This window comes from Oncorhynchus tshawytscha, linkage group LG13 (genome assembly GCF_018296145.1).
Source record: "Oncorhynchus tshawytscha isolate Ot180627B linkage group LG13, Otsh_v2.0, whole genome shotgun sequence".
In the NCBI taxonomy this organism is placed as follows: Eukaryota; Metazoa; Chordata; class Actinopteri; order Salmoniformes; family Salmonidae; genus Oncorhynchus; species Oncorhynchus tshawytscha.
In genome coordinates, this window is record NC_056441.1 from 34,527,966 (window position 1) to 34,550,751 (window position 22,786).

The 22,786-nt window shown below is 41.9% G+C and overlaps 1 protein-coding gene across 2 annotated transcripts; it reads left to right on the forward strand.

Annotated features, from left to right (window-relative positions):
* Nucleotides 1-359: 359 nt before the first annotated feature.
* LOC112264763 (zinc fingers and homeoboxes protein 2) lies at nt 360-21,257 on the forward strand. 2 transcript variants are annotated; one of them, XM_024441569.2, is made up of 4 exons: nt 365-501; nt 7,247-7,382; nt 16,818-19,802; nt 20,213-21,257. In XM_024441569.2, the coding sequence occupies exons 3-4, from the start codon at nt 16,990-16,992 to the stop codon at nt 20,214-20,216; spliced, it is 2,817 nt and encodes a 938-aa protein (XP_024297337.1). In that variant the 5' UTR covers nt 365-501; nt 7,247-7,382; nt 16,818-16,989; the 3' UTR covers nt 20,217-21,257. The 2 variants fall into 2 exon arrangements, with proteins under 2 accessions (XP_024297338.1, XP_024297337.1); XM_024441570.2 differs by lacking the exon at nt 7,247-7,382 and having other exon boundaries at nt 360-501.
* The last annotated feature ends 1,529 nt before the right edge of the window (nt 21,258-22,786 follow it).

Genomic DNA, 22,786 nt, shown 5'->3' on the forward strand with positions numbered 1-22,786 from the left:
TGATTCATGAAGATTTATTGGATATAACCAATCAATGGAGAAAATGTGAAAATTACTTGAATTTATATTGTGTATTTCAGCGTAGATGTGACACTTTATTTCTTATGTAGGTTATGGTATACACACGAAGTTATTTGATATGTAGTATGGGCAATGTTTGAACATGCGTTCGAATATAATCCACTCACCAGAGGAATTCAGACATTTTGTTCAATTGTCTTCAATTTCCAAATGTATATTGCCATATCTAACTTTTAAATACATTTTCATGGCACTTGACTGAAACATATTTTTGGCGTCGTATGCAAATATATGCTGACGTAAAACATCATGTGGTTTTTGTCGTAGACCATGAACGACTACTTTTTTTTTTTACTGTTGTCTTTAGGTTATGCCAGAATCTTTAGAATTACCAGCGGAATATGCGCGTTACCACCGACTACTTACAATTGGGAATTTTACTGCTATCTTATCGTCCCAGCAACAAAAGGCTCTAGGCAGGTAAGAATACTATATTAAACAGTTTTTCAACAATGGTGAAGAATATTGGCCAAATAAATTCCTCAAATGAAGTTATGAACGGTTTGGTAGCAAGCGAGACTAGCCGCCTGGTTTGCCCGGCTCGTGTGGTTATGCTAGCGACATCCCTTTCATCACTACTCGCGCGCTGTCACACTTGAATTAGAATCACCTTGCCATCAAATCATGCCAATAAAACCTTAAAAGTATAGTTTACCCTTTTAATTACATACATTAACTTTTCGTTTAGGTAAATATTTAACAATTTAGAATGAAGTAAATGTTTTTACTTTGACGTTTTTAACTTTTTTGTGCCCATTTGAAGTGGGCACCTTTAATGTATTGGCGCTAGACATTTAGCTTGCCTTGTCACCTAGCTAGCTAGCGACCCAGCAGCTCACTTCTGAAGTTTGAAAACGTGCTAAACAAAGATTCGTGCTTCAACACTACTTCTGAACTGGTCAGCTTTATAATGTCTATGTTTACATAGTTAGCTAACTCGTTAAATAGTGCCATCATTATTTTAAGATTCGGCCTCCGTTTGTCAAGCTTGTTGACAAGTTCTGGGTTTATACTATAGTAGCTAGCTATAGGACAGTAATGTGAATCATCCTACATATTAGACAGCCTTCCTATTGTCACAAGCGAAACGTACAGTACCTAACTATGTGAATATTTTTTTTATTCCTTAATTGTCACCGTGCATTCGTTAGTTATATGTATTGTGTAACAAGAGGCACAATTTGGATTAGGTAACTAGCTTACGTTACTTATCGCTAATTAGTTATTGTACATTTTACTTGCTGCTGTTATATAGCTCTGGTTTTATTTGTCTCGTAGCTGGTTGAAACTAGCTTGCTAGCAGCCTGGCTACAGCAGTTAGCCAGCCAGGCAGGCAGATGGGTTAAATGTGGTGACGCCTTCCGCGGTATGGATTGGTGGCACACTGGCAGCGCGGGCTATGCTGCCTGGTGACAGCAGTGTGGTAAATTGCACCAGCAGTGGCGGACTGGGACAAGAATTCGGCCCTGGCATTTTATCCACACCAGCCTATATCACTGCGTACAGCTTCAACCGGGGAAACACTACACAACTTTCTAAATCCTCCTATTGCTCAGCATCAGACATTAAATGACTGTCTTTCCAGTAGTTTTGTGTGTGTTGCCAACGTAGTGGTGCACACACTAAACGATGTGGCACAGAGATGGTCACACATTACAAGATTCTTCACTTGGTCATGAGGATTCTCGATACCATGCTTTCTCGGGAAAACAATGTGATAAGATTTAATGTGGCTCAAAGCAGCCTCGTGAACTTTGTCAGACATTCATGCTTGCCATACAGAGTTCAAATATCTAGCCAACATTTTGAATTGAATAACATAGCTTGTGATCATCAGAGCTGTAACAATTTGACGCTTTGGTTAATAAATGCAAGTACAAACGCATACTAGTAGTAGTCATCGCTCCTGCTCGAGAGTCTACACATTCTGGGTGATGCGAAACATCTCACTCTACAAGAGCATTGCAGACTTTGTGCTGATAAAATCAAACATGTTTGAAAATATATTGATGTTCGGAACTTCTCAAAGATGAGTTTGGTAGCCCTCAGATCGCATCTTTGACCCACTCACATTAAGCGAGCGTCGGTGACAGCCCCAAGTAGGCAACGACATGGGTATTTTATCTCCGATCTCAAAAACTTGTCTGGGAAGCTAGATCGTGGCCAAAATCTTGTAGTGTGCATCTGCCTTTAGACACGGGCAGTAGTGCTGACATAACATTGACAGTACAGCTTTTTGCAACCGCTGCTATACCAGTGACTGGCAAGACATGGTCCTCTTCTTTTAATTAAATATTTTTACCAGCTCATGTTTAAAACAAATACAAAATGCAAAAATACCACTGGAGCAGGCATGTGCACAGATATGGCTCAACCAGTGCTCAAGCACCTGCCTGTTTGCTTTCCTATGAGAAAGTGCCCTATGTGCTCAGTGGATTTTGTTAATTTTATACATTTTACTGAATAAAAATTATAAATGCATCATGGAAGAATTTCAAAGATTTTACTGAGTTACAGTTCTTATAAGGAAATCAGTCAATTGAAATGCATTCATTAGGTCCTAATCTATGGCTTTTACATGACTGGGACTACAGATATGTATCTGTTGGTCACACATACCTTTAAAAATAAAAAAATAAAAAAGATGCAAAAAAACAAGTAGGGGCGTGGCTCAGAACCCGACAGTATCTGGTGTGACCACAATTTTCCACATGCAGCGCGACATGTTTCCTTTGCATAGAGTTGATCAGGCTGTTGATTGTGGCCTGTGGAATGTTGTCCCACTCATCTTCAATGGCTGTGCAAAGTTGCTGGATAGTGGCGGAAACTGGAACACGATGTTGTACACGTCTTCCCAGAGCATCCCAAACATGCTCAATGGGTGATATGTCTGGTGAGTATGCAGGCCATGGAAGAACAAGGACATTTTCAGCTTCCAGAAATTGTGTACAGATCCTTGCAACATGGGTCTGTGCATTATCATGCTGAAACATGAGGTGATGGCGGCAGATGAATGAACCACAGGATCTCATCATCTCTGTGCATTCAAATTACCATCGATAAAATGCAGTTTTGTTTGTTGTCTGTAGCTTATGCCTGCCTATACAATAACCCCACCACCACCATGGGGCACTCTGTTCACAATGGACCATGGAGTTCAATGCCCACAGCTCATTGCACTTTACTTATTAGGTATGGGAAAGTTTAGCTGGAAATGGTTTACATGGTTTCTTATTTGCAAGTAAACAAAGCACTATGACATTGATCAACTATACTGAACAAAAATATAAACACATGTAAAGTGTTGGTCCCATGTTTCATGAGCTGAAATAAAAAATCCCAGAAATGTTCGATGCACACACAAAGCATATTTCTCTAAGGTTTTGTGCACAAATGTGTTTACATCTCTGTTAGTGAACATTTCTCCTTTGCCAAGATAATCCATCCACCTGACTGTAGTATATCAAGAAGCTGATAAACAGCACAATCATTAAACAGGTGCACCTTATGCTGGGGGACAATAAAAGGCCACTCTAAAATGTGCAGTTTTTTCATACAAATCCACAGATGTCTCAAATTGAGGGAGCGTGCAATTGGCATGCTGACTGCAGGAATGTCCACAAAAGCTGTTGCCAGATAATTTAATGTTAATTTCTCTACCATAAACCAACGTTGTTTTTGAAAATTTGTCAGTACGTCCAACCAGCCTCACAACCGCATACCACATGTAACCACGCCAGCCTAGGACCTCCACATCCTGCTTCTTTACCTGTTGGGTTGTCTGAGACCAGTCACCCGGACAGCTGATGAAACTGTGTATTTCTGTAACAAAGCCCTTTTGTGGGGAAAAACTCATTCTGATTGGCTGGGCCTGGCTCCCCAGTGGATTGCTTATGCCCTCATAGGCCTACCCATAGCTGCACCACTGCCTAGTCATGTGAAATCCATAGATTAGGTCCTAATAAATTTATTTCAGTTGACTGATTTCCTTTATGTGAACTGTAAGTCAGTAAAATCATTCATTGCTGCATGTTTATATTTTGGTTCAGTATAGATTCAGCCGCGGGACACTTTTCTTATTTTTTCCCCCTACCCTTGAGTGGATGGTCGGCGGGCCGGAGCATAATTACAAGTCATTTGTTGACTGAAAATTGACCGCAGGAAGCCCAAACAGATATCATATTTCACTGAAACATAATCATTTCAAACCTTGCTTACAGTTGTTTATGATCACATCTAATATGAGTGGAAATACTTTAACATATTTTACAAATTAAAATTAATTTCCTGGTGTTTTTACATTTATTTTTATGTCCAACAATGAAATCAGAAGGCTAAGTAAAACCACTTGCGGGCCAAATTAGGGATCCCTGCACTACAATGTCAGGCTCAGGACACTTCTATGTTGTATCTCTGTAAGCCCTGTCCCTTGTATGACTTCTCAGTTTGCACTCACTAAAAATAGACTCAAAACTCCTATAGCCTGGGCCAGATATGGTGAGATTAGTGGCTAGTAGTAATCCTATACTATTGTTCTTGTAGTTATTTTTTGTATCCTTAATTATGTAAGCCCAATGATAGATGGGGTTAATAATAGTTAATAGTTTTAAAATGTATATTATGTTGATCAATTAGTTACTTGTTGGTTTTGAATTATTTAAGTATTGTCTAATAGTCTTATCAGAAAAACATATATTGCCATTTTGTCTTCAGACTAGCCCTTAGCGAACATTTTTCTGCTCAATCTGGTACTACTCGATTTTTGGTTCAAGCTCAAGGAATTCATTAATTTGCATCTTATTTGAATTTCCTGCTTGCACAACTATTGGTTAATGTGAGCTCCAGAGAGCTACTTGTGCAAGTCATGTGGTGCAAATACAATGTGCTCTGATGAGCCCCCCCCCCCCAACTGAGCATGTGCAAAGCTGGAAATCACAAGCCCAGTGCTCAAATTCTGCAGCTTTGTTTTTGCTCTCCTCCACTATGCCGGGCTTGCCTAATTGGATGTTAACACGCATAGCCTACTCCATTTTGCAATATGCAGCCCTGCAGACTAACAAGCAAGGTGTGGTAGACCTATCCTGTAAATACTTTATGACTAAGGCTAGTAGAATGTTCTGCATGCTGCATTAGATTAATATATTTAGTGCTCCAGTAAATGCATTTGCATTCAGTTGTCTCACTGAATCAAGTGGGTCTGTTTCTTCCCAGAGAGCTGCATGTGGGACCTAACTACTGTAGCCATGGAGGCTGTAGTGTAGAGCCATCTACTGCAGCTTCCCCAACATCATTCATTGCATAGTTACCTCTGTTTATACAAAAATGATCTGTCTGCTCGCTTTGAATACCATAGTCGATTAATTGCCAGCACCAATTAAGATATGCTAAATATTTTTATTTCAGTGACTCAATGTTAGTTAAATGGTGAAATTCCGAACACTTAAATGTAGGCCACATCTATCAACAGCAGTTGGCTATCTAAAGCATTTTGTATTTCACATTATGATTCAGTGTAAGAGAAGAGAACCATAATCAACTACATTTGCCTCCAAAAGCAGCTCTATTGCTTTAAGACTTCATTTGAGGGTCAGAAATGACATAAGCTTGGACACAGCCTTACACTGTTCTCCTCTTCAACTCTGCCTCCAACAGTGTCCTCAAAAGTAAACACATGGCGTAGGCGTAAAGTACTCCTTGGCTGAACCTTCACTTCAGGGTTGTCGATTCTGGCAAACAGGAGGGGCTGTCAGGACCATCATATTTATTGGTAGTTATCACAGGCCTAGCCTTGTGGAGAGAGCGCAGTGGTTTTCATTCAATAATGGTACATTTTGATTCTCCAAAAGAAAATGAATTTCATTGCAGCTACATTACCTTGAATAGGCCTACTTGTTTATCAATACATTGAGTGGTGAGTAGGAGGTAGTTCTATGTGGCAACCACTTGCTGCGGTTCACATGTGGATGCTATGCTGTTGGTGACTAAGCAGTCGTTTCAGGTGGACGGATGATGTCACTTCTTTGGGCTTAAGCTCCCTTGAAAGCTGCGTTGTGCTCTGTCTGTAGCAATGACCTCATCCTGAGGGGGAGCATCTCAGTGGCTCTCTGGTTGTACTGTATGGTCCACAGCCCCTCTTGTCATAAGTGCTGTATGTGGGGTGGATCATAGGCTGGGAAGATCCCAGTATCGCGAGACTAGTTATTATCATGGCAAGGAAACAAAACAAGAAGCGTATTTAACTTCTTTAGGAAAACCGTTGGAAACCATCATTATGTTGTCATCCAGAGTTACACATTTATTTTCCAAGCTATAGCGCACAATATTTTACATTCACAGGTTTTTAAAGGACTAAAGAATTTGGTCTGTTTCGTGTTTTTTATATATATTGCAATACTGGTATCATCCCAGCCCTAGGTGGATGACTCCATTTTGTAAATGTCAAATCAAATTTTATTGTTCACATACATGTGTTTAGCAGATGTTATTGCGAGTGTAGTGAAATGCTTGTGCTTCTAGTTCCCGACAGTGCAGCAATATCTAACAAGTAATATCTAACAATTTCACAACAAATACCTAATACACACATCTAAGTAAAGGAATAGAATAAGAATATATAAATATATGGATGAGCAATTTGAGCGGCATAGGCTAAGCGTGTTCGTGTTAAGACGTTATGTTTTTGTGTGCCATAGATATCCTGTAACACATTTTCGGTATATTTTCTATAACATGCACTGTGTATTGTAATTTCGGGTTAGTTTGTTACATCTTCGAATAAGCAGCTTGCTGCCTAGCTCCATTTTACACAGCTTCCATCTCGCTTTGGGCTGATTGTTATAAACTGGTCCTGGTTTTACCCCAGTCTTGCACACACTTTTTAAAGTAGCCTAACTGTTTCGGCGATGAGCTTAATTCCTAACGGCGTTCATTGACAAGTTGTAATGTGATTAATTCTGATAAGTCAAGCGCAATGAAACGATACATCCCAGGTGGTGTTTGTCATTCAAATAACCTTCCAAAGCTGTCCGGCTCTTTCTTTCGGCACGTTTCCAAGGTAACAACCTTCAATTTTTCGGCAAACACAAAGCGATGCAGTTTTCAGGGCCTTGGCAGGGCTCTGCCTCCGAGCTACCCCCCCGCCACTGACATTCTTGTCTCGTCTCAGATTCCAGAGGAGACTACCCAGAGTGCCGCTGGACCGGAGACCAAAAAGGAGCTGGAGAGAGTGGAGGCGGAACTGGAGCAAGATAGGCAAACCCCCCGCCCCCCCAAGGGAAGCCCCACCCTACTGCGGAAGTGCAGTGAGTGCCCTTTCACAACGGGGCAACACTCTGGTGGGGGCGGGATGCTCAGGGGGGAAACCAGTACTACTCTACTGTTGTAATTGCTATGCTTGTTGAAATAGGCCCTTTAGACGGCGCTGCCTTTCGTTGACATCAGATTTGCAAATTTTCTATTTATATTATCCTTGGATGTGGTATGGGCAAAGCCACGTTCACACTACGCAGCTTTAAGCCCACTCAGCATACAGTAAATATCACAATAGATAGCTATAAATACAAACAAAGCAAACAGCTGCTCATCTAAAACATATTGAACATAATATATGCAACAATTAGAAGTCAAATTTCCATTCAGCAAACTCAACAGAATGCACAGCACAAAGCTGCATACGAGCTACTATTCCTAGCTAGCATAGTTAACATTAGTTGGCTGATTTTAATCTTCTCAGTCATGCATCGAGTAGGGCAGGCTATTATTTCAAATAGAAAACTATCAATCTGCATTTTAACACAGGTAGTTCCCATGGTAAACATTTCTCTGCATTTACTTTTTAAACACTTCAAAACATCTATTTGCCTAGCTAGCTAACTATGTACTGTTTTCCTTTTTTTGTCAATGAGAAAGTAACAGGCTGTTACTGCAATTAAAACTAGGCCTAAAAGCTCGATAAACAAGTCTCCAAATGTATGTTATTTCTGTTTTAGATATGAGCTGTTTTACTTGTCTGCTTCAAGAGACATTCTCTTTGCACACCACAAACACACTGTGGGGGATTTGTGGTGCATAAGTGTCCTAACCGACCTACAGACCCAATAACCCCCTCTCGTTCGACTGGATTCCACTGGATATCTGGATCAAAAGGGGCTAAGGTGGTGGGCGTGGTTGGCCCAGCTGAATTTGAGTACATTTTAGAGGCCCCCATCTTGGCGGTGTAGACATTCTTGAATTTAAGGCAATTTCCTGAAATTCTAAACGTTTATCCATAGAGCTGAGAAAAATGTTAGCAGTTTTTAAGCTCATTTCCTTCAATTCTATGCATTTTACCTTGGCTAATGCTGTGTAATTTTGTTCAAACTTAATAACAAATCAAAACTACCAAATTCATTGTTTTTGGAATTTTTGATTCTACCTGGCTGTCTAGATTTTTTTTGTGAATTTGTTGGTTCTCAAAGATTATATTATTACAATATATGTAGTCCCATAATCTTTTTTACATACTTTATATCTGGTTTTAGTCATTTAGACTGAAGGCGCTTTTCCATCCTGAAAATTATTATTATTATTTTTACACTGTTTGGTGGCCCGAAAAAACGCCTAGGCAACCCACCCAAGGATTTTGATGGCAGAAAAATCCCTGTGATGGTTAGTCAGATGGTTCAACATGCAGCAAAGGGAACTTCAGTGTTACCAATATAATACTGTGTATAGTAATTACCACACAATTCATTGTAGATGTGTCAGACTTTTTCAGAAGAACAAGTATACAAAATATAGTATCTAGTCTGTTTTTCCATCTAATAGAAGTAATGGTTTTTGGTACAGATAAGTGAATATTATGTTTGGCGCTCACTTGAAATTCCACTGTAATTAATGGGCCGCATAACAAGTGACACTTTACAGTATTTATTTGAATGTTGGAGCGAGACCCATCTGGGGTATGTTTATTTGTGCAACGATACGTCACCATGGGTCATCATGCCGCAGTGAAAGTCTTTGATCCGTCTCACACTTCGCAATATTAGTTCTCCTTGACCTCCACCGTTAAAGCGGTTCACCCAAGTAATGTCTCCTACCCGGCCAGGGCTAATAGAATAATTCATATTTGGCAGGAAAACAGTGATTTTTGGTGCATAGTTAGACTTGGGAACCATATCTCCGGTCTTTCAACAGCTGACGTGCCAGCACGTTTTCCCTTTCAATCAATCCAAGTCCTGAGTCACCAGGTAAGTTGACTCTCGATTCACTGACAAGCAGCCACTGCTGCCTACTGCAACTGGAGTTACTGTGTGTACCCTTGATCAAGGCCACATTTAATAATTCATCAAGGGGGTGGGCATTTTTATGCCTTCCCACTCAAAGTGCCATAATAGATGGCTACGCATACAAACATGAAGAATACCAACTTTAAAAGCCACGTAGGGAACTGTTAAATAAATATATATTTCTTCATACTTGTACCACTTTTAATATTGAGTTGCACCCTCCCCCTTTTGCCCTCAGAACAGACTCAATTCGTCGGGGCATGGACTCTGTCAAGCGTTCCACAGGGATGCTGATCCATGTTGACTCCAATGCTTCCCACAGTTGTGTCAAGTTGTCTAGATGTCCTTTGGGTGGTGGATCATTCTTGATACACGGGAAATTGTTCAGCTTGAAAAACCCTGCTGCGTTGTATTTCTTGACACAAACCTGTGCGCCTGGCACCTACCATAACCCATTCAAAGGCACAAATCTTTTCTCTTGCCCATTCACCCTCTGAATGGCGCACACACACACACAATCCATGTCTCAGTTGTATCAAGACTTAAAAATCCTTCTTCAACATGTCTCCTCCCCTTCATTTACACTGATTTATTTGAAGTGACATCCATAAGGGATCATAGCTTTCACCTGGTCAGTCTGTCATGGAAAGAGCAGGTGTTCCTAATGTTTTGTACACAGTGTATATAAACATACCTGCAGTGAAGAATTTTTCCTTATCACTTTAACAAGATGACAAGCACACCTTGTGAATACCAAATGCTTTCCCCAATTGGTTCTGTGGCATCAAGTGATCTATGTTGTGCTTCTCCTTGAGTCTCACCTGTGTGCTTGTCCTGGGTACATGGGAGGCTTAATTCCGCTCTCCATACTTTGTTTGCCAATGTTTAGCTATATTTTTTAACTGCTCTCATAATTTACTTACGTCTCCTGTCTCATTTGTGCATGGACAGTGTTTGTGACTTGATCTCACATGTATCCTACATGCATACGCTGTTGGGTGGACATTATATTTTAAACAGACTAGTCTCTTTTAATTTGTCTAAAAAGATAAACATTTAGGCCTGCCTGAAGATTCTGTTGTCCCCATTTGAACTACTACGAGTTCTGATACCGTTTTGTTCCTTAGACCATGTGTCTGGCAAAAGATACGTATTTGCTGTCGAACAACAGCCGAAAACTCAGCCCACTCCTTCCCCCTTGTCTTCATCAGACCCCCTTCTCGGCTCCCCCTCTCCCCCCCAGACACCCCCTCGGATTCGTCAACGTTGCTTTGCCTCTAAACTCTCTGGGAAAGAAGCCATGGGAGTCTGCCGCTCTACTGGATCCAGTTCCTGCTGGACATCCCCACATGTAGAGAAGCAGCTGGCCACCACACAGTTATTCGGCACATACCCCTTCCAGCTCTCTCTCTCACACACTCGTGCTCCTGTCCTTTACGTAGCCCTTTTCTCAGTCTGTTTACACATATACAAATGAATGGTTTCACCACCACAGTTTACAGCATCACACTTTAATGGGCTAATGTATTGTTTCATAACTTTTCATAAGCGAGCTCCAACGTTTTATTTTGAGTCGCTGGACGTTTGGACGTTTTAGCCTTTCATCCGCAGTTCAGTGGTCAGCAGAAAACCATTTCCTGCGTTTTTGCCATTGTTTAGAGTGACCACAAACCCTGCTTTACCACAATGTAAGGATCAATGGTTTCTTTGTCTGCAGGGGTGTAAGGAGGAAAGCATGGGGGGAGAAAAAAAAAACGTTTTCCAGATCGGAGCTTAAACAAGCAGCACAGGATGTGCAGCCAAACTATTTCCCTGCTTGGCTGGCGTTTTTGAAATAAATGTCTTTAATGTGTGGAGTTTGCAGACAAGATGGAGTCCTCTGTTCTCGGAGAACAGCAGTCCCTGTGGATGTCATGTGGTTTCGTCCCTTTTATTCACAGGTGGGCGGGACGGGATCCTGCCTAAACATACTTCTAATCCTTTGTCTGATCTTGTGTTTGTCTCCGTGGTTTAGTTTGTAGTTTATTTCAAAGACCAAGTTTAGAGATGTTTTCATGAACTATGAGACAGTCAGACATTAGTTTGAGACATGTTCGCAGGAGAATAAACGTGAACAATCAAGACGAAGGACAAGGAATAGGAATATTAGTCACCAAATTATCATTGGCCAAAAATTTGACCATTATACTCCGAACCAAAATCTATATGAATGTCCTTCAAAAGTATGAACAAGACCCTCACATCTCTAAATTCAAACGGAGCGAAACAATTGCCATCAAAAGGTCTTGGAGGAGATTGAATCACTCTTATCTCCGGTTTGGCAGTTTCCATAGCAACCTGCCAGTCCCATGGCCGTCTGAGGAGAATTAAACCCCAGTAGCCTGGACCCAAATCTGCCATCAAAGTTTCAGGGGCATCAATCTGAGCGTAATGATTAAACGTTGTAAGAGTTGTTTGGAATAGCCCTTACACACTAATGCTCCCACAGACTTTCCCCTAACATTTATATAGCTATGGGGAAATACTTTTTTTATTTTTTATTACATCCTTACATAATAGTATGGAAAAGCCTATATTTGTGTGGTCTACATTTTGTGACTGCATTTGTTTTGTATAATTCGTTTTTTGTTGTTTTTGACTCGTCGTGCTTTGGATTTGTGGGAGTCTGTATATAATGTACAGTTCTACACTGTGTGAAGATATTAAACCCGACCTATGTTGCCAGAGACAACAGCACAGTGCATAACTTCTCCATGAGCTCTTCCCCTAGAAGGTAACTGTCTAACCACTTCAAATAGGCTACACTGACTTACGAAACACCAAAGGGGGACTAATGCAATTACCTCTGTCTCCATGCAGAACTGATAAGGTATTAAAGGGTGGCCTGATGAGATTTAAATTAATTCTGTGCTCATTCAAATTCTTCTGTCTCATTGAGAATGAGCTGCTCTGTTATTTGGGTTTAGTCTCCTCTCACTGGCGAAGCAGTTCTTAAAATGTTTAACCAAATAGAGCAAGATTTAGACGATGAGCTTGTACTTAACATGCTTTTGAAATCAGACACATGCAACGTTTCCTCAGTGCAGTGCACTATTTGAGGACTTTGATATTGCATGTCAGTCAGTCACCACCTTTTGATATGGAAATGACTACACGGGAAAATAAAACATGATCCTTTCTAGAACTGCTTGTTTGGATTGCATGATGCTCTCTGAGCTTTGAGGACAACTTCTAACTAAGATCGATGTCTCTGAATGAACCTGCGTTCATTTGAGGACAAATTATGCCTTGTCTTTTAGGAAGTGCAGCCTAAATCGTTTTTATGAATCTTTATCCTTACTGGTGTTGATAATCATAGTTTTATAGTAACTAGGAAGTTCCTTTTGTGTTACTAATTAGCCTACAGTCGATCACAAATGCCATTATCCACTTGTCAAATTTGTTTGAGCCCTACATGACATGCTCAGATTGACTCGGTCTGTCTTTTTTCTTGTTTTTCTCTCTCCCCTCTTACTTTCTTGTTGTCTGTCGTTTTCTCTTGTGATTGAGAGAGCTGACCGCAAGGCAGGGCTGCGTGTATGTGACTTAGAAGAGGCTGCCTCTGGGGTTTTACACAGTCTGCTCTGGCTGTACAGGACATTGATCATCCACGATGATGCATTGCGTTTGTTCTCTGAACTGGTACCGGAAGAGTTCAACGCACCATTTTAGAAATCTTCAGCGCTAGTCTTTTCCACGGTATAGATCCCTGAACATCCCTGGCATATGTCACTGTCAGCCTTCTTTAGAGGGAATTGTCTTGCCCAGATTTTAGGGGGAATTTTCTTGCCCTGATTTTAGGCAGTCAGTGTTGCCACCATTTATGAAGTGTGTTAATCGGCCAGTATGCACAGATGAGGTTTAAGTCATATCCCAGGCAGTCTGGAGGCCGGCTTATGTCCCCCGTGGCTGACTGGCGCTTTGAGAGTTGCCAAAGGACACGAGACAGAATGGCTCATGCATGTTTGATCAGCCCAGCCCTGCCGCCTCCATGGAGAAGGCCTACCCAGGCGAGCGTCACGGATCAGCCAGAATGGATCGTCCCGACGGGGTTCGCGGAGGACCCTTGCCACACGCTGTTCACTGTGGCTGGCCCCAGCTCTGCTCGACCACAGCCCTCCTTGCCTAATTAGCACCTGTGAGAAGAAATCGTTAATATGCAGTGGTGAGGTAGCAGAAAGGCACCTCGCTGCCTTGGCTGTTGCCATAGTGACACCATGGCAATGAAGGCAGTCTAATTATTTTAGAATTTTTTTTTTTTCATTTTTAATAAGGAGCCACTGAATCTATTTCATTTATGAGGGAGGACTGATATAATTATTTATTCATGTTTTAGTTCATCATTCAGTTCTGGGCAATATGGGCATGACAATTCAAGTTTATGTAGAATAGAGTGTACCCTTGATGAGGCTGGATAATATTTGTGAGGCAAGTGTGTGATCGAACAATCTTCCATTTTTATAAAAATATAAAAAATAATTTGTGGCCATGCCATAGATTGTTGTTTAGGTAGAGGTGACGAGATGCCTGGCATGTTGCATTCTTAAGGTGCAAGACAACATAATCCCTGCTGCCCAGCATATTGACAGACCTAGAGCTGAGGACACTGTTGCTGTGCTTTTTTACAATTAACAATATTCCTTTTGATTACTGAATATCGGCCTAGATCTGTCAGTTCCGTTTGAAAAACATGGTGTGTTTTTTTCTGCGTCACATGAATTGTAAATACTGTATGCAAACTTGAAGGCAGTCATATGGTCTTGTCTTGGTGTTCCGTGCACCTTGAGGCACATTAACACTATATAGCCTAATTACTGTTTCAGGCCCTGTGTGGATAATGAATGATTGATCAATGCTTTTTGTCATGCGTCTCATGGTGCTACTGAATACAAACTCAGCAACTTATTAATTTTCAGCAACTTATTAACATGTGTAAATATTTGTATGAACATAAGATTCAACAACTGGGATATATAAACTGAACAAGTTTCACAGACTTGTGACTAACAGAAATGGAATAATGTGTCCCTGAACAAAGGGGGGGTCAAAATCAAAAGTAACAGTATCTGGCTGCATTAAGTACTACAGTGCATCTCCTCTTCATGGACTGCACCAGATTTGCCAGTACTTGCTGTGAGATGTTACCCCAGTCTTCCACCAAGGCACCTGAAAGTTCCCGGACATTTCTTGGGGGAATGGCCCTAGCCCTCACCCTCCGTTCCAACAGATCCCAGACGTGCTCAATTCGATTGAGATCCAGGCTCTTCGCTGGCCATGGCAGAACACTGACATTCCTGTCTTGCAGTAAATACCGCACAGAACAAGCAGTATGGCTGGTGGCATTGTCATGCTGGAGGGTCATGTCAGGATGAGCCTGCAGGAAGGGTACCACATGAGGGAGGAGGATGTCTTCCATGTAACGCACAGCGTTGAGATTGCCTGCAATGACAACAAGCTCAGTCTGATGATGCTGTGACACACCGACCCAGGCCATGACGGACCCTCCACCTCCAAATCGATCCCGCTCCAGAGTACAGGCCTCGGTGTAATGCTCATTCCTTCAACGATAAACGCGAATGCGACCATCACCCCTGGTGAGACACAACCGCGACTCGCCAGTGAAGAGCACTTTTTGCCAGTCCTGTCTGGTCCAGCGACGGTTGGTTTGTGCCCGTAGACGACGTTGTTGCCAGTGATGTCTGGTGAGGACCTTCCTTACAACAGGCCTACAAGCCCTCAGTCCAGCCTCTCTCAGCCTATTGCGGACAGTCTGAGCACTGATGGAGGGATTGTGCATTCCTGGTGTAACTTGGGCAGTTGTTGTTGCCATCCTATAACTGTCCCGCAGGTGTGATGTTCGGATGTACCGATCCTGTGCAGGGGATGCTACACATGGTCTGCCACTGCAAGGACGATCAGCTGTCCATCCTGTCTCCCTGTAGCGCGGTCTTAGGTGTCTCACAGTATGGACATTGCAATTTATTGCCCTGGCCACATCTGCAGTCCTCATGCCTCTTTGCAGCATGCCTAAGGCACGTTCACGCTGATGAGCAGGGACCCTGGGCATCTTTCTTTTGGTGTTTTTCAGAGTCAGTAGAAAGTCCTCTTTAGTGTCCTAAGTTTTCATAACCGTGACCTTAATTGCCTACCATCTGTAAGCTGTTAGTGTCTTAACGATCATTCCACAGGTGCATGTTCATTAATTGTTTGGTTCATTGAACAAGCATGGGAAACAGTGTTTAAACCCTTTTCAATGAAGATCTGAAGTTATTTGGATTTTTCTAATTATCTTTGAAAGACAGGGTCCTGGAAAAGGGATGTTTCTTTTGCGGAGTTTATATGGTAGTTTTCCTACAGACAATAGTCATGCTACTTTTAGACTGGTTGAAAGTTCTAGGGATCTTGAATTTAAGTTCAGATTATTTCATTCTAGATGTAAAGTTTGTCAGACTGACCTTAGGTGTGCAATTGATAAAAGCATAGTGACACGGCATCATAATTAAACTTGTTTATTAACCTGAACAAAAAAAACTAGAGGCAGTTAGTTCAGCTTGTTGGTAATAAAATGTAATTGTACTGTAGGCCTAATTATTGTAATAATGTAGTAAGTGTAGGCTAGCTTGGGTAGGACCATTGCATGTAGCCTAGAAGTTTAATTATTAAAACAACAAAGCTAAAAGTGATAGTTTTGTTTAAAGACTTAAAATGGCTAATACACTAAGATTTGTAATACTGTCATTATTAGATAAATAGGTTATCATGTGTCTTAGATTTTCTCTCCCTTCCTCCCCCCGTCACAACGGTCTCACTCAGGCCATGGCCTAGTTTATCTTCTGCTTTGTGCTCACATTGGCGTACATGTTACACTTCAGAATGCCTGAATGTGAGACTCTTTCGGCACTCAAAAACTTCTCCACTTTTGAGTTTGTGTGAATGTCAGTCTGGCTTCTTTGAAGTTAAACTTTGTACTGAAAGTCACACCTCAGTACTGCATTTTAGGCCCACTCTCTGTAGATATTGAATTATATGTTGAGTTTATAGACCTACTGTTTTTCCAGATTAGGTGGTACAGCTATAGTTTTACAAGAGTGAAAATAAAAGGTGATGTCAGTTAAAGGGCCAGTCTGTAGTTGCTCCATACATTTTTGGACTTTAATGATATATTCTTCAAGAATCAATGGGTACATAATTTAGAAATGCCTCTTGAACTTAGTTTAACTGTCACACTCCATGAGAACCCAAAATATAAGCTTGTTTTACTCCATTGTTTGTAAACAAACACTATAGCCTCGAAATATGTTTAAATGGATGGTCAAACCTTGCATCCATAGCTCTGTCTGAGTTTGAGTGGTTACATTTCTCCAGCCCCATCCCTCAGCTTTTTTTCAACTGCCCCTTTTAACATTTCCTATTTTCCCCTTTTTATTCCAGGTGAATGCCATCTGTGATGAACTCTCATGAAGCCGCACACGGGAGCTGACGTCCACAGTCCGCAGGAGACACCACTGCAGACCCAGGACAGTAGAGGAGCAGGGTCTTCTTCAAACACTGGAGACTTACCCTCCCCCTGACCCAAAATAACATCCCACATCAGTCACCAGCAATGTCCAGTCGCAGGAAATCCTCCACCCCCTGCATGATCCGGGTTAGTGACATAACAGAGCAGGATGACTCTGAAGAAATGGAAGTGTCCACTGCCAATGTGACCAACAATGGGTCTTCAGAGTCTGTGGAAAATCAAGACCATACAGTACAAGACACTATAGAAGATCTAGGAAGTGAGATTGAAACAAAAGTTGTGGCGGAAGCTGATCCTATGCCCCAACTGAGGCAGCATGGAAGTTATGAGTGCAAATACTGTCCTTTCTCTACCCAGAAACTCAACGACTTCAAAGAGCACGTAGACTCCAGTCACCCCAATGTCATACTCAACCCCCTCTATCTGTGTGCCGTGTGCAACTTCAGCACCAAAAAGTTTGACTCTCTTACAGACCACAATGAGACCCAACACCCTGGAGAGACCAACTTCAAGTTCAAGAGGGTAAAAATAAATAACCAGACTATCTTGGAGCAGACAATCGAAGGCAAGACCAATTCAGTTCTCTGCAATACTGTAGACGGACAAGGCGAGCAAACCAATTACGGGGAATATCAGAATATCGGAAAGCCACACATGGACAACATACAGTCCCTCTACCAAGGGAATGATTTGGAAAAGAGGTTGGAAAACTTTATTCCAAAAGATCAAATCACAGCTGTGAACATAAACGGCACAATGATCATCCCTGAACCAACAATCATTCAAGGGCTTTCGTATGTAATGCCATTGCTTCAAAGACCACCCAACTTCTGTTCTGTACCAACAATTGCTGTTCCTCTGAACTCTACCAAATATAATCCTTCACTGGACAATAACACAACCCTAATGACATCTTTTAACAAATTCCCTTACCCAACCCATGCTGAGCTGTCCTGGCTAACTGCTGCGTCCAAGCACCCAGAGGAGCAAATAAAGGTGTGGTTCACTACCCAACGGCTAAAGCATGGCATCACCTGGTCACCAGAGGAAGTCGAGGAAGCCAGGAAGAAAATGTTTAATGGCTCCATCCCACCCATACATCAGACCTTCACCGTTCTGCCTACCCCAATTTCTCAGTCTGCCAAAGCCACCCAGCCCCTTATTCAGACTAGCTTTGGGCAGTCTAATCTAGTACTGACAAGTATTGCTAATGGATCAACCATGACCTGTGCTCCTGTTGCAGTGACTGTAGCCAGTTTTGTGCAACCTCTCAAGCGACCCCTGACAACTCCTTCATTCGCCCCAGAATTAAAGCGCCCCATGGCGGCCCCTGCAGAAGACCCAAAGGAGATGATACTAATGGCCCCTCCTCCAGTTCCACAAAAAGAGAGACTTCCCATGGCCCCACCCCCAGTGCCCCCAGAATTAAAGAGATCTGTAGCATTTCCTATTATCGCCTCGGAGATGAAAAGGTCCTTGGCAGCACCTCTCATGGTTTCTAAAGGAAAACTGCCCTTGGCCACTCCACTTGTGAACCCCAAAAACAAGCTGCCAATGGCACCTTCTCCAGTCTTCCCTAAGATGAAGAGACCTATTGTCACCCCTCAATTCAAGAGGTACATGCTGCCTCCTCCTTCATTAGTTTCCAAAGACAAACTTCCAATCACCCACTCTCTATTGGCTTCAGACTTAAAGTTACCAATCTCACCCCCTCTCATTGCCCCTCAAGTGAGGAGGCCAACAATAATCCAGTCCGTGTGGACTCCCCTCAAGGGCCCGTTCCAACTCCCTAGCTTTTACCAAGACAGCAAGAAAACAAAAACGCAAATAACAGAGATGAAGGCCAGATATGTCAGAGGACGTCTCTCAGAGGACAAAGTGCTCACCCCTCTTGGGGAAGCCAATGGTGTCTCTCATGGGGATGCAAAGTGGGTTCATGACCAAGGGCCTCATGCACAGAACGGCATTCTACAGTTGTACAACGAGCTAGCATCAAAACCAGAACAGCAACAATCAGTTCAGACTCAATTTCCACTCTTAGAGAGAATGAAAGGGAAGACTTCTGAGCAGTTGAAGATTCTAGAAGAGAACTTCCAGAGAAACAGCTCTCCAACATACAATGACGTTGACAATCTAGTGACTGCAACCCAACTGTCGCGGGAGGAAATTGACAGCTGGTTTTTAGAGCGCCGGGCGCTGCGTGACAACCTTGAACAAGCTCTTCTAAACTCCATGGGCTCAAAGAGACTCAACGTTGATAAGCGTCAGCAACAACACGGACCGCTGAATGGTGTGCACAAGCAAGTTGGCCATCCAAGAAGCTCTCCCTTTGCCATCATTGCCCCCACCACCACTTGCTCAGTGCCTCTAGACAGCAAATCCTTGGCTCTTCTGAAGGATGTTTTTGCACAAACTCGGTGGCCTTCCCCTGAAGAATACAATCAGCTTGAGGCCCAGACAAGCCTGGCTCGCACAGAAATCGTCCGCTGGTTCAAGGACAGTAGGTCAGCACTGAAGAGTGGGACCTTGGAGTGGATGGAGTTTTTCCATAAACTGAACAGCAGTGGGCAAAATGGCGAGGGGGCGCTACTGAGCACAGAGAATGCTTTCAGCATAATCCAGCGCTACCAGGAAGTAAAGGCACCCAAGGTGGAGGATATTGGGAGGCTAACGGAGCATGCCAGTCTTAGCAGCCAGGAGATCAAGGAATGGTTTGCCAGCAAATTGAGACAAAACACATCTGATATCAGCCAGAATTGTGGCCAAAATGGAGGCTCTCGAGAGGGGTTCGGGAGCTGGATGGAGGAAACCAAGGGGATGGATGCACGCATGGGTGCTAAGGAGCTGGTCTCGGACAAAGACAGGATGATGGAGGATGCTTCTGGAAGGGTGACTGGGTAAGAAAGTGTATCAAACTTAATTTATTAGTTTTGTAGACATTTACATTTTACTCATTTATCCAGAGCAACTAACAGGAGCAATTAAGGCTAAGTGCCTTGCTCAAGGGCACATTGACAGACTTATCACCTAGTCAGCTTGGGGATTTGAACCAGCAACCTTTTGGTTACTGGCCCAACCTCTTAACCGCTAGGCTACCTGCTGCCACTAGAATAGGGCATGTTTTTCTTACTGTAGTAGCTGCATTTCACAACGTGTCCTAGTTACTAATGGGACCAAGGCACTGAGAGCCCTGACTGTTGGCAGTAGAATAGCATTTTAATCCCTTTTGGGAATTATCAGGGCTCTTGTGAAAGTGTTATGCCAATTGTATAAAATGTAATAACGGGACCATTTTTCTTCCTTGCAGGTGAGAACCGTTGCCACTGTCAGTTGCACACAGGAGCTGAAAAGGAAAGAGTTTAATTATTGAATATTGTATTTTCTGAACAAATTATTTCTTGCTTGTTCCATCCCAGTTTGTGCCCAACATTTCCTCAAGGTTGAGTTAACTTTGTAGAACGTTTTCAAAAACATGGTGGTAATGTTGTGTGTGATTTAGGATGAGGTAGAAGGCACAGTGCACTGAATGTGTGCCTGAAGCACTGACCAGGTGGTGATCGTTGAGTGCCAAAGCTGGATTTGCTGTGTTATTACACTTTTAAAAAAAGGGTTCTTGTAAATATATTTTTTCTGTGTTGCTACAGATTTGTACAATTTTGGGGGAATTTTGTTACATTTTATAATGGGAGCAACTTGCCCCTTTTTTTCCGCTCCAGCGGATCTTAGTGGTCTGTCCTACATTTTGTAATGAAACACCATGAACCACTACAACCGTTGGCAATACTTCAGTTCATTTTCCAATGCTGAACTTCCGTTGCAGTTCCCTCCTGTCAGGTGGACTTATATCAAATCAAACTATTTACGGTTCTGAAGTGCTATTGTACTCCCTGGACTCTAAGCCAACCTGCACTTTGGTAAGGAACATGCTTGTTTGACCAAGTGATGTTGTGGATCATTGTTAGAGAAAAGAAACGGTCAGTGGCAAAACCAGAAAGAAATAATCACATTGAAACAAATCCAGAATCATGCTGCCTGCCTGCATCATAGTCTAATCGTTCTCTTTTGATTTATTTGTTGTCCTGCAAATGAACATACACATCTGTAATAGCCTTTATACCTACGTACATGTTGACTTAATAGAAGTAGTGCTAGTTCCATTCCGACATTAGAAACAAACCAATACAAGCTCTTTATGTACCGCTTTAGTGTCATGGTCAGGACATAGTGCCTTCGAGAAAGTATTCAGACCCCTTGACTTTTTCCACATTTTGTTACGTTACAGCCTTATTCTAAAATTGATTAAATAAATAAAACATTTCAGTAATCTGCACTAGAGGTCGACCGATTATGATTTTTCAACGCCGATACCGATTATTGGAGGACCAAAAAAGCCGATACCGATTAATCGGTCGATGATTTATTTTATTTTATGTATTACATTAATGACAATTGCAACAATACTGAATGAACACTTATTTTAACTTAATATAATACACCAATAAAAATCAATTTAGCCTCAAATAAATAATGAAACATGTTCAATTTGGTTTAAATAATGCAAAAACAAAGTGTTGGGGAAGAAAGTAAAAGTGCAATATGTGCCATGTAAAAAAAAACAACTAACGTTTAAGTTCTTTGCTCAGAACATGAGAACATATGAAAGCTGGTGGTTCCTTTTTAAAATGAGACTTAAATATTCCAAGGTAAGAGGTTTTAGGTTGTAGTTAATATAGTATTTATAGGACTATTTCTCTCTATACCATTTGTATTTCATATACCTTTAACTATTGCATGTTCTTATAGGCACTTTAGTATTGCCAGTGTAACAGTATAGCTTCCGTCCCTCTCCTCGCCCCTGCCTGGGCTTGAACCAGGAACACATCGACAACAGCCACCCTCGAAGCATCGTTACCCATCGCTCTACAAAATCCATGGCCCTTGCAGAGCAAAGGGAACAACTACTCCAAGTCTCAGAGCGAGTGACGTTTGAAACACTATTAGCGCGCACCCCGCTAACTAGCTAGCCATTTCACATCGGTTACACCAGCCTAATCTCGGGAGTTGATAGGCTTGAAGTCATAAACAGCTCAATGCTTGAAGCACAGCGAAGAGCTGCTGGCAAAACGCACGAAAGTGCTGTTTGAATGAATGCTTACGAGTCTGCTGCTGCCTACCACCGCTCAGTCAGACTGCTCTATCAAATCATAGACTTAATTATAAGATAACACACAGAAAGACGAACCTTTGGTCATTAATATGGTCGAATCAGGAAACTATCATTTCGAAAACAAAACGTTTATTTCAGTGAAATACGGAACCGTTCCATATTTTATCTAACGGGTGGCATCCCTAAGTCTAAATATTGCTGTTACATTGTACAACCTTCAATGTTATGTCATAATTACGTAAAATTCTGGCATATTAGTTCGCAACGAGCCAGGCGGTCCAAATTGTTGCATATACCCTGACTCTGCGTGCAATGAACGCAAGAGAAGTGACACAATTTCACCTAGTTAATATTGCCTGTTAACCTGGATTTCTTTTTGCTAAATATGCAGGTTTAAAAATATATGCTTCTGTGTATTGATTTTAAGAAAGGCATTGGTGTTTATGGTTAGGTACAGTCGTGCAACAATTGTGCTTTTTTTTGCAAATGTGCTTTTGTTAAATCATCCCCCGTTTGGCGAAGTTGGCTGTCTTTGTTAGGAAGAAATAGTCTTCACACAATTCGCAAACGAGCCAGGCGGCCCAAACTGCTGCATATACCCTGACTCTGTTGCAAGAGAAGTGACACAATTTACCTAGGTAAAATAATTCAAAGGTTTAAAATAAAATAAAATTTTTAAAAAATTAAATACCGCTTTCCGATTATGAAAACTTG

Excerpts from the sequence above, each read along its gene's own strand:
- LOC112264763 (XM_024441570.2), top strand. The coding sequence starts at position 16,990 with ATGTCCAGTCGCAGGAAATCCTCCACCCCCTGCATGATCCGGGTTAGT.